This window comes from Oculina patagonica, chromosome 14, assembly GCF_052425735.1.
Source record: "Oculina patagonica isolate OP01 chromosome 14, crgOcupat, whole genome shotgun sequence".
Taxonomy (NCBI): Eukaryota; Metazoa; Cnidaria; class Anthozoa; order Scleractinia; family Oculinidae; genus Oculina; species Oculina patagonica.
The window spans coordinates 14,310,845-14,323,993 of record NC_135771.1 but is presented as its reverse complement, the minus strand read 5'-3'; the positions used below and the strand labels follow the sequence as shown (position 1 = coordinate 14,323,993).

The 13,149-nt window shown below is 38.6% G+C and overlaps 1 protein-coding gene across 1 annotated transcript in view; it reads left to right on the top strand.

The window, feature by feature from the left end:
* LOC144637970 (titin-like) overlaps window positions 1–13,149 on the top strand; it is a 175,624-nt gene that overhangs the window by 129,508 nt on the left and 32,967 nt on the right. Inside the window, exons 28-35 of the mRNA XM_078497059.1 lie at window positions 4,269–4,589; window positions 5,763–5,830; window positions 6,139–6,364; window positions 7,404–7,700; window positions 8,132–8,428; window positions 9,181–9,477; window positions 11,736–12,032; window positions 12,751–13,047. Coding sequence (XP_078353185.1) covers window positions 4,269–4,589; window positions 5,763–5,830; window positions 6,139–6,364; window positions 7,404–7,700; window positions 8,132–8,428; window positions 9,181–9,477; window positions 11,736–12,032; window positions 12,751–13,047 — 2,100 coding nt within the window. The remainder of the gene's footprint in view (window positions 1–4,268; window positions 4,590–5,762; window positions 5,831–6,138; window positions 6,365–7,403; window positions 7,701–8,131; window positions 8,429–9,180; window positions 9,478–11,735; window positions 12,033–12,750; window positions 13,048–13,149) is intronic.

The window sequence follows — 13,149 nt, the reverse complement described above, 5'->3', positions numbered from 1 at the left end:
ACTTTCCAAAGGATTCTTAACACCGTCTTCGCAGATTATTTACATCAGTGGTTAACAGTGTATGTTGATGACATAATCATGTGGGCACAGACACACCATGATGCTCTTTGTTGCTATGAACTGCTGTTTGCTCGAGCTGTTAAAGTGGGCATACAGTTCAAACCTACAAAATGCACCTTCTTTGCCAAGGAACTTCAAGTCTTAGGACACACCATTACTGAAAATGGGAGAAAACCAAATTCAAAGGGTGTAGAAGTAATTTCTAACATGGAACCACCTTCAAATACCACTAGCCTTAAGAGGTTTTTGGGTCTCTGCAACTTTTTTCGTGACTACATTCCTAACATGCCTTCTCCCACCCAGCATCTTCGACAGCTTCTAAAAAAGGACACTCCCTTTCAATGGACACCTGATCACACCAAGGAATTTGAGGACTTAAAGGGTGCTGTCACTAGCCCAAATGTCATGTTGCTTCATCCAGACTGGAATTCTGCATTTGAACTGCATGTTGATGCTAGTAAACTTGGTTGTGGAGCTATGCTTGCACATTGGAAAGATAATCAGCTCCGTCCTGTCAGATTTGCATCAAGAGCCTTCAGTCCTACAGAATCTCGATGGCACACCTTGCAGCAAGAGCTGTTTGCTGTAAAGTGGGGCCTAGAACAATTTCGTCCTTACATTCTTGGCCGACGAATCAAAGTCATCACTGACCATGCAAATCTCAAATGGCTTACCTCCTTGGCACCTCAGCAAGCTAAACTAGCACGTTGGTGTATGTCTATGGCAGAATTTGATTTCTTTATCGAACACCGTCCTGGCATAAAAAACACTGTCCCAGATGCTTTGAGTCGTCAACCTATGCCCGACTTACCTGTTGTTGAGCACTTGTATGCTCCAGAAGAGGGTGTTACCTCTTTTCTCCTACTTACATTGTCTGCAGATGTTCCACACCATACACCTTCCCTAGTATCTGAGACTGTTAATGGAACTTTTGCTTATTTACGCCATGTTTGCCTTCTAACTAACATCACAAGTCACCCTGCAACATCAGAGCGAGTTGAACCTGAGACCTCAAAGGAAGCTCCAATTGGAACCAGTTCAACTGATTATTTACATGCCCAAACAGGACTTATCCTTCGTCGTGAAGAGTTTGCAAAACAACAACAGAAGGATTACTGGTGTAACCTTGTATTTAAATTCCTTTCCTTAGGAGGTGATAAATCAAAACTGCCAGGAGTACCCCAGAAACATTTACAGTGGGCTCAACATTTCTCAAAACATGCAGCTGTTATTGATGGCATTCTTGTGTATCGTGATGAGTTCATGGATAATCCTAATCACTATCGCTATGTAGTACCAGATGACATCCCGTTACGCAGACATTTGTTGCGAGCCTATCATGACTCTCCTATGTCTATGCATAGAGGCAGAGAAGCCACTTACCAGTCCTTGTCACATGACTTTAACTGGAGAAACATGTCAAAACATGTCCGAAATTGGATACGCAGATGTCCTGACTGCATTCGCTTTAAAACCAATGACCAGCATCATGGTCCCATGCAGGTTCGTCTTTACGAACATCCATTTCACACCTTAGCAATCGATTATGTCGGCGAGCTTCCAGTCTCACCAAATGGAAACAAGTGGATTTTAACAGCAGTTTGTCCTTACTCAAACTTTCTTCGCGCTATTCCTGTACTGGATAAACGTGCTACAACAGCCGCCCGTGACTTGTATGACTATGTCTTCTTGGAATTTGGATTCCCTACTGTACTTCAAAGTGACCAAGGTGGAGAATGGACAAATGCAGTACTCCAGGAACTCACTAAGTTGCTATCCATAGAACATGTTTTCACCACAAGTTACCGCCCTCTTCTTAATGGCTCTACGGAGCGTGTGCACCGATGGTTAAACTCTGCATTAGGCATTTATTGTGAGAAAAATCAACAACTGTGGGAAGAATTCTTACAACCTGCAACTTATGCTCACAACACCTCACCAATACCTGGAACAGATCACGTGACTCCTTTCTTCCTGGTCTTTGGAAGACATGCTCCCTCTCAAGAGGTGCTCTCATTTGATTTGCCACCTGCACCTCTCTCCCAGTCTTCATATGCCAGAGAGCTCATCAAACGGTCAATTGCGGCACGAAAGAACTTTGATAGAATCAAAGCAGATCTAAAAAGAACTCAGCGAGAATATTATGACATGAATTCAAGAGATCTTCATGTGCCAGATGGAAAACGAGTTTTTGTTCGACTTCCTCCCCCAAGTTCAACTGCCAAAGGAGCAGCTAGCCGCTTTATCAGAAGATATGATGGACCCTTTCTTGCTGTTGGTCATGTTCACGGTCGTCAAGACTTACTAAAGTTACTGCACTTAACAACAGGCAAAGAACTTAAAGCAGTGAACATTGAAAAAGTTGTTGTAGTTCCTGATGGTGATCCTCATACAGATATCCGCCCTGATACTGAGCGAGAACAACCCTTGCAGAATGCCACACCTTCAGTGCAAGAACATAATGTAGTTCGGCCCGTGTCTAGTACACTAAATCCAGATTTAAACAAGGTCGCACTTTCATTTGGACAATATCTTAGTACATTATCAAAACCTCAGTGTTATGCTTCCGAAGCTTGTAAAGTAGTTTACCAAAGTTTACCAGAAGCCAGAGACATTCTTAACCGACATGGTAAACTCAAAGGACTTGTTAGCAAATGCCCTTACTTATCGCTACAAGGCGGACGACATGGGGGTACTTACCTCCTTGTCTTAGATGTCAAGCTTTTCCAGGAACTTAACAAGTAAACACCCAAGAAGGGGTGGACTCATGAGCAAACATTTGTTTTCGTTTTTGTCAAAAACTCTGTTCGGATCGCTCGTTATCTATTGTTCCAGTTAAAACTTAAAACCCAAGAAGGGGTGGACTGTAGTGGGACACGTCGTGACCCTTACATAACGTAGCATTACGTAGTCGCGTAACCGGTCGAAACCGGTTATCAGAGAGCACATGTAGTCGAGCAGTCGTCCATGTTGTCGAATCTAGTACGTTCGCTGATCGTTGAATAAAAGCCTTTGTGTTTAGTGTGAGCAACGACTCTTCCGTCTACACAAGGGGGGGGGGGGGGAAGGACCCTGTATATTTTTGGGTGGGGGTGTGCCACTGGGACTCTGAAACCCTTACCCCATACCAGACCATCTTCAGCTGGTTTTGCAACCCTATACTAGACTAGATACCAAAAGTCCCTACCTTATCCCAGACTTGCTTCTTTTTAGAACTGCATCACTATAAGTGTTTTTAATGGAAAACCATCTGTCAACAAAGTTGTCACAATGATTTTATTCACGTCTAGGGAAGCCTCTTTCTCTTCAGAGTTTCTATTCCTACTCTGGACTTAATTCTTCATACCACTGATCAGTTTCTCGGCAAATGATACCCTATTCTAGACCAAAACTCTCTGATTTCTATACCCTATCTCAGACTAAACTTCTTGAAAACCATACCCTTCACAGCGGCACAAACCTATATAGCTCATATTTGGGAGTGCCCCCCCCCCCCCCGGGGTGGTACGCCACCTTAAATACACAGTACCCACATTCCTTCACTTAAAAGAGGTTTAATGCTCAAAAAGCTAACTTTTCAAAATTTACTTTGGTCATTTATTTAAATACCTACCGGGATATGAATGTCCAGTTGATGTATGACTGTCTGCAGTTGCAGACAGATAGATTACTTGTGCATATTACTTGTGCAAGCTAAATAGTTTTACAGATTGGCCACAGGTCCTGGAAAACATGGAAAGTCACGGAATTTAAGTGTGGTCAATGGGAAGTCATGGAAAATGACTTTGATTGTACAAGATAAATTAGGCAGTGTCGTTTTTGCAAAGTAAAAAATAAAACCACCCTGAAACAAATAAAATGGTCAAAATTGTCATGGAGACAAAAGTTCATGAAAAGTCATGGAATTTGAGAAACTGAATGCACTATTATGAACGCAGAATTAGTCAATGATTATAATTGATAACAAAGGTATTATACATGTAAGTACACTGGTAATAATAAAATTGATATAAATTATGAGCAAACTGGATTCAAACTGGGTTTTAATGTTGACAACAGGAATTTAAGGAGGTAAGGTTGATTCACAGCACTTCAGTGAACCAAGCTTGCAAGTTCTGTTATATCTATACTTTCCTTTTGGGTAAGGAAGAAATAACTAATAAACTTTGGTTGTGAATTGATGGTAATGATGGTGTTTAACACAACAGTGGTACCAGACCCTCCGTTGAATGTGACAGTTGACTCAAAGAGCTCACGAGTGGTGACCATTTCCTGGATGGCTGGTTTTAATGGGAACAGTGCAATTCAAAACTACACAGTGAAGATAAGTGAAGGCAATCAGACTTTTGGTGAAGCAGTGTGCCAAGGATCACTGCCAAGTAGTTCCTGTGTGGTGCCCAGCTCCTCAACAAGTGCTTCTCTTAGCAACCTCTTTCCTTGGACAACATATTACATAAGAGTGTTTGCAAGGAATATAGTTGGTACTAGTGACAGCAGCACTGTAGTGAGTGTAACCACAGATGAAGAAGGTACTTTTTGCTTGTTTAAAATTTACCATTCGCTCTTATTTATCATGTTTTACTTAAACACGGAGCGATCCTATAATATATTATAAGGAGACTGAACTGTTCAGTCTGTCAATCACAATTCCCAATGAGACGATTTCATTGGTCGAGAACTGAAGTCAACTGGCTTTTGGTGAAGCGTGATCCAAACTTGCAGACAGTGTCTTGTTCTCAAAACTTAAAAGAGAAATAATCAACACAATAAGTACTTTATCTACTAAATTATCCTGTTAAAAATTCGCTGTTTTGTTGTGAGGGTTCAAACAATGGAAAACACGCTTAGAAATAGTGAAAGATACATGAAGCAAAAAGAGCGCAACTTTTAGTTTGGAAGTCCTTTGAAGTTTTCGCTTCAAGTTTCATTTGCAGATTGTTTCCGTTTCACGATAATATTAATAATAAATACGTTTGGAATGAGCGTACTCTCCTGGTTCACCTTCAATTTTGTTTTCATTCTTGTCCACAAAAACAAAATACTGCAGAAACAGTTGATGTGTTCAGCATTACCTGTTTGGGCTTTCATTTCGTAACCGTGTTTGTGTGGTGAACACAAATTTAGAATTTTCAGGACTAATTAAAATTTCTTTTTTAAAACCTTGTATGGAAAGCATTATTGATAGCATACAATTTATGTGAGGCCGTTATTTCTATGCAAATTATGAACAGGGTTCCCATTTAAAAAAGCAAAATTTGTGGAGCATTTCTGTTCATGACCATCACTGCGACACAACTTTTTCAAATGGAAGCCAACAAAGTGCTAGATTGGGCTTACATTTGTATTTATAGGCTCTCTCCGTGTTTAAACGTTTTTGTTGTTGCATTTCTTGTTTTTGAGGGGGGAGTGGGGGGGGGTGTAATTTGCCCTCCCCCCTCCCTCGTGCTTTGAGGAAAGGTGCAATACTTGTGACAGAAAGACAGAAAAACATTATTTAAAAAAAAAAATGAAAAAAAGCTTCTGGCTCAAGGGGGAGGTCTTTATTTCTGGCTTATTTCTTGGATAGTTTTCGTGTACAGTAGGTGTTACTTTCTCGACATTAAAAATACATTGGAGATGACACAAATTCATTGTGAATTTTAAATAAGTTTTTAGTTTTATTACAAGTTTCAAGAGAAACATGATATAATTCATTTTTGCAGTGCCAAGTGTTGCTCCAGACTTCGCTGTGACTGTTGTCAATTCCACTGCTGTTAATGTCTCTTGGCAGGTAGGGAATTACATTTTGATTCCTAATAAGTAATTATATTATTTTTGATGTGTGTGTGTGTTCCATGAAGAGGAACATTTCCCAATTTGGTGGGTACCCTGTGATCTTGTGGAGTCCTGTGAGCCCAAGTGGAACCCAGACTCCCAGCAGTGTACAAGAAAAATGTTTTCTACATCATTCGTTCCTCAGCCAGTGGAAAACCACATTCACTCTACAGTATATATTCAGAAACATTAGAAGTTTTTTGACATGATATGAATTTCAATAAATTGTTACTAATATTAAATGTTATTATGATTATTATCTAGATGCTTACTAAAGAGGAAGCCAAAGGTGCAATCCAGGGCTATTACGTTTTGTACAGGAAACCAGCTAATGTGTGGGAAAATAAAACTGTTAATGGAAAAGAAACCACTTCTCTCCTGGTGACATCATTAGAAAAGTTTACTTTCTATGAGTTTGCTATGCAGGCTTTTAATAGCAAAGGAGTTAGTAACTTGAGCACTAACTTGGAGGAAACGACAGCTGAAGATAGTAAGTTTTATTGCAATGTGCATACATAATTTCCTTGATCAGTAATAATTATAATTTAGTCTCAGTGTACATGTGATTTTGCTTAAGCGTGAAGTTTTTAACTATTATCACACATAGAAAAAATTAAAAATCGTTATAAAAATTATGAAGGAAAATGAGTCAGAATTCTACTAAAATAATTATGTCCTATAGATTTCTATGAGATCATACATGTAGTTGAACGGCCTTCGGCCACATCGACTATCACCTCATAGAAATATCGAGCTCGTAATCTAATTGTAAATTTTAATAATAATAATTATTTATTATTTGTAATAAGCAGGTTCCATATGTAAATGCTCACCTGAGCGTAACAGTAATATAATTGAGTACAAATTATAATTACCGGTACATATAAATTGACAATACAATTATTACTTTAATATACAATAAACTCAAAACTTCTCAGCATTGTAGAGTAAATACCGTTTTCAAAATTTCGAAAAAAAACTTACGAGGGGGATGGCATCCACCCCCCCCCCCCCCCCCCCCCCCTACACACACACACACACACACACACACACCCTTTTACGTCCCAGGGTTAAACTTGTTCTACCCAATTTTTTATTTCTTTTTTTTTTTTCAAAATTAGGGTGGCCTGCGGGTGTTTATGGGGCTGACAGTTCCCTTTCTTACGCGCGTTTTCATGTGGGAAAACGGGAAGCGACTGCTTTATTTTTTTGAGAATCTGAAAAAACTATCCTAAAATTATATAAAATCATAAATTGATAGCGATCAAAAGCGATTTGTTAAAGTTATCGGCGATTTTCGGAAGTTTTTAATAAAATTCGATTAATTTAAAAATGCCACGGTCATTATTTTGTAATTACCTCAAAATGCTGCCGAATAGTTAAAGTTCACTCACAACAACTTACAGGTTAATCCACTCCGTAGATTTCCTGAACGAGCGACTTCTTTACGATAGTATAAAGATTAAATATAAAAAAATTAACTATCGTTTCAATCATACGATAAATAATTTTTGCATTGTTTATATCAGAACCTTCTGCTGCTCCTAAAAATGTGAGAGGACATAACACCAGCTCAACCAGCATCTTAGTCACGTGGGATGATGTTCCAGCTGCTGATCAGAATGGTATCATCTTGACTTACACCATTACCTATGAGTCATTAACAGAGAATCACAATGGCAATGTTACAGTAAATTATCCAGCTCGTCAAACGAACCTGACAGGACTAAGAAAGTATAATAACTACAGCATCACAATATTTGCATCTACTGTGAAGGGAGATGGACCTGCCAGCGATCCCATTTTTGTCATCACGGATCAGGACAGTGAGTGATTTGCATTTTATCATTTTCTATATGTCGGTTTCCTTTTTTGCGACTTACCTATCATTACTGTACCATTCTAATTCTGTAATGACTTAATGTAAATATTAATATTAATTAATTAATTAATTTTAATTTTCTTCATAAAGTAGTCCGATATTTTTCGCTGCGAGGGAAATTTTTTTGATATATTATGTGCTAACACATAAACCCTCATGATGTACATCTTTTCAGGATATCCTCCCATCCCTTTCGATTAAATAAATCAATAAATAACTACATCTTGTGCAGTTAAAGATCTGTTCAACTTTCTCTCCTTCTATGTGTGTCTGCGAGTAAGGGAGGGGCTAATTAAATTGTAGTGTGTCTTGTTTTTTGAAGAAAATATAAAAATACAATAACAGTTTGATAACACTTTTCTCTGCTCATGCGAGAACCTACTGCTGCTCCTGAGAATGTGACAGGACACAACAAAAGCTCGACCAGCATCGTAGTCACGTGGGATGACGTTCCAGCTGCTGATCAGAATGGTATCATCTTGACTTACACCATTACCTATGAGTCACTAGCGGAGAATCACAATGGCAATGTCACAGTAAATTATCCAGCTCAGCAAACGACACTGACTGGTCTGAGAGAGTATGTTAACTACAGCATCACAGTGTTTGCATCTACTGTGAAGGGAGATGGACCAGACAGCAGTCCTATTATTGTCATCACTGATCAGGATAGTAAGTGATTTGCCTTAATTCTACATTATGACTTTCGATTCTTTGTGTCTCACCTATTCTAACGACTTCATGTAACTATAATCCACTTTCGAGTCTCTCCTTCACGTGTGATTCCATATTTTTGCTGTGGGATTCATTTTTATCGGCTTTTTGATTTTTTTCTTAACAATATATTATCGCTTTAAGTACTTTTGCCAGCAATGTGAACGTTATTTGAAAAAATATCAGCTTGATAACCCTCAACAGTAATGTCTTAGGTACAAAAGTACATTTACAGTTACTCTGACTTTCTACTTGTGTAAGAAGTCCCAGTATCCACCTATGCGAGGTTAACAATTTTGACCTTCTATATCAGAGCCTGATGATGCTCCACAAATTCCCTTTCTTACGCGCTTTTTCATGCGGGAAAACGCGAAGCGAATGCTTTATTTTTTTGAGAATCTCAAAGAATTATCCTTAAATTATATAAAATCAAAAATTGATAGCGATCAAAAGCGATTTGTTAAATTTATCGGCGATTTTCGGAAGTTTTTAATAAAATCCGATTATTTTTAAAATGCCACGGTGATTTTTTGTAATTATCTCAAAACGCTGCGGAACAGTTAAAGTTTACTCACAACAACTAACAGGATAATCTACTCCGTAGATTTCCTGAACGAGCGACTTCTTCACGATAGTATAAAGATTAAATAAAAGAAAATTAAATATTGAGTTAATCATACGATAAATAAGTTTTGCACTGTTTAAATCAGAACCTTCTGCTGCTCCTAAGAATGTGACAGGACATAACAGCAGCTCAACCAGCATCTTAGTCACGTGGGACGATGTTCTAGCTGCTGATCAGAATGGTATCATCTTGACTTACACCATTACCTATGAGTCACAAACAGAGGGTCACAATGGCAATGTTACAGTAAATTATCCAGCTCGTCAAACGAACCTGATAGGACTAAGAGAATATGTTAACTACAGCATCACAGTGTTTGCAACTACTGTGAAAGGAGATGGACTAGCCAGTGATCCCATTTTTGTCATTACTGATCAGGATAGTAAGTGATTTGTCTTTTACATTTTGTATGTTGATTTTCTTTTTTGCGACTTGGCTATCGTTACTGTAGCACTCTACATTAATATACTCTTTTAACTCATTGCGTAAGATTTTGCATGTTTTTACTGTGGGGAACGTTCCTTACATTTTTTATGTAGGTTTTTTTTCAAAAAGTGAATTTCCTTCTTAGTACTCTTGCTAGCAATGTAAACGTTAATTGACAAGGGAATTGATAACTCTAAAGGGGTACGTTAACTACAATATCTCAGAATTTACATCTACTGTGAAAGGAGCTGGAACAGATAGTGAGCCTGTTATTGCTGTTAGAACAGATCAGGATAGTAAGTAATTTATCTCTGTAAGATTTTTTTGTGGGTTTTTATGGTAAAGTGAGCATTTGTAAGCCTATGACAATCAAAACCAAAGGATAAATGTCATTGCGAAGTCCACAAGCTAGGCACCGACCCTCAACTACATTCATTCAAGTATAACCCTGGTAATTTCTAACACCAATATTTAACAGAGAAAGAATGTTTAGAATCAGAACAGGAGCAAACGAGATCGCAAGATTTATTCTGAAAGCTTCATAACCGTGAACGATATTTCTTTCGTGGTCAAGTACCATGTATAAAACACTTAGCCTGAAAACGCTTCCATTGATTTGTTGCTCAGCTCAAGGTCATTCCACAGAAACGTCCAAAAATATTCAACAAACGACTTTGTCAAGTTTCATTACCATTCTTCTCTATTGAAAGGGTTCTGGTGACGCAAAATAAACGATACAAACTGTTATACAGTTTACAATTGTCAAGGTTTCGAATTGTTGAAAGCGGCGAATCGAAAAGAAACTCGAACAGAAGGGACGAATTTTGCCAGTTAACCAGACACAGTCTGTGATGAACACCTCGAATACTTCTTGAAATTTTTGAATTAAACAACGGCGGCGAAACATTTAGACACGACACGTCCCATGAATTCAGCGCTATATAGACATTCCTTCAACGTTTTACTTCAACGTTTTAAATTTACATGTCATTATCACAGAAACATACGAAAGCTACAGGTAGAGTAATGAAATTATTCTCGTTTATTTTTTTCTCCGAACTGATTCAGCTTTAATTTACTGTTCGTAATTAAATAATAGAACAAAATTTGGTTATGTCAGGCATTAGAGTTAGATCATGTTACAAGCTTAACACAGAGGCGGCGGAGCTTTTAAGAACGAGAACCTTTTCCGAAGAAAAACAAAGTTTCCAGTAGACTTTCTAGAATGTCAAAAACAATCTAAGCAATTTGTGTAACTCTAAGTGTAGTTGAAACGGTTTGTCTTGACAAAACAATTTTATGCTGCGCTTGCGATGTTTTCGTCACCAAAACGTTGGGGCGAGGTAGAGCCCAACTGAAGTTATTAATTAATTAAACAATTAATAACAGGCGTTCATGGTCATTTTTATGGTGGGGGAGGATGGGGGGGGGGGGGGGTTGGGGTTGGTGAGTAGGGAGGGGGGGGGTTTGGTTGACAACCACCCGATGTCCATTTCTAGTAATGCAAAGGGGAAACTTCTCTGTAAATAAAACTCTGGCTAATGTTTTAACACATTGACAATTGACTGTTTAAATTGTTACTATTAGCTTATTTACAATGTCCTATCTACGTTTCTATTAATCTTAATCTAGTTAATCTGATATGGGTTGATGACACACTCATTAGCGGGTCACCTCACACACGCTTTTTTAAGTCGCCATTTCATAATTGGTATCTGGGAGGCCATGGGTTCAATTCCAATATTTTTTTCCTTGTCTCGTACTTTTGACAGATTATCATTTTATATTTATTGTTTTTGTTGTTGTCAGGTTTAACTAAGGGTTTGGCTGCAATCTATGGAACTAGTTTAGCTAGTCGAATGGGGTGTCCAAAAAAATCTTACATAGTATTTCTATTTCTTTGATGAAACAAAAAATCATTTACATGATGTCTTTTTGATGCTGAGCAGGTTTTTAATTGAAGTATTCAGATAGCTCAGACAGCGGCAAAGTGACCATTTGTTGGTCACTTAGTCTTTGATCCTATGTTGATTGTGGGGAGGGGAAGTTTACTTGGTCCTAAAGGGGGAAGGGACAAAAAAGTTTACTTGAGCCTAAAGGGGGGGGGGGGCATAAAAAGGTTCTGATGTTGCCTTCTCCCATTCACCAATCCCCCTCCCCATAAATAATGACCACTCCCTTACTGCCTTTTCACCTTTTTCACATTTATGTCAGGACCAACTGCTGCTCCCGTGAATGTGACAGGACATAACAGCAGCTCAACTAGCATTTTAGTCACGTGGGATGATGTTCCAGCTGCTGATCAGAATGGTATCATCTTGACTTACACCATTTCCTATGAGTCACTAACAAAGAATTATAGTGGCGATGTTACAGTAAATTCTGCAGATCATCAAACTAACCTGACAGGACTAAGAAAGCGTGTTAACTACCGTATTACAGCGTTTGCATCTACGGTGAAGGGAGATGGTCCGGCTAGTGATCCTATTTTTGTCATCACTGATCAGGATAGTAAGTGGTTTGTCCTTTTGCATTTTGTATGTTGGTTTTCTTTTTTTCGTCTTACCTATCGTTATTGTACCATTTTATATTCGGAACGACTTACACCCGCTTTCAGTGTTACGTGCATAGCGAGTTTCTGTCGACATCCATCTTTCGACGTGCTAAACAAACAACACGGATCGAAATCCGTCAATCACAGTCCACTAGCATAACCTTCTGACCTTTTCGCACATTTGCATGAAACCAACAACGGTATGTATAGGTTTTGATTGGCTCATTTCAAACAGCACGTCGAAAGACGATGTCGAAAGATGATGTCGAAAGATGGATGTAGAAAGATAGCTATGCACGTAACACTGAAAGCGGGTGTAATGTTAATTTTAAATACTGAACGGAAACATTGTTTTAACTCTCTTCATAAAATAGGTCGATATTTATCGCTGCATGAGACATATTCTTGGTATATTAGGTGTTAAGGTGTTTTAACCAACCCTTCCTGATGTGCATCATTTCGTGATGCCGCCCCCCCCCCCCCCCACCCTTCTCCCGTTCCTTTCAAATCAGTTAATTACTACATATTCTGCAGTTAAATATCCATTCAACTTTCTTCTTTTTCTATGTGTGTTTAAGAGTTGGTTAGGGGCGGTTGAATTGCAGTGTGTCTTGTTTTTTGAAGAAAATACAAAAATTCGATAAACTTGTTAACATTTTTCTTCGCTCATGCAAGAACCTACTGCTGCTCCTGAGAATGTGACAGGACACAACAAAAGCTCGACCAGCATCTTAGTCACGTGGGATGATGTTCCAGCTGCTGATCAGAATGGTATCATCCTGACTTACACCATTACCTATGTGTCACTAGCGGAGAATCACAATGGCAATGTCACAGTAAATTATCCAGATTATCAGACGACACTGACTGGTCTGAGAGAGTATGTTAACTACAGCATCACAGTGCTGGCATCTACTGTGAAGGGAGATGGACCGGCTAGCAGTCCTATTATTGTCATCACTGATCAGGATAGTAAGTGATTTGCTTTAATTCTACATTATGACTTTTATTTCGATTCTTTGAGTCTCTCCTTTACGTGTGATTCCATATTTTTGCTGTGGAATTCATTTTTAT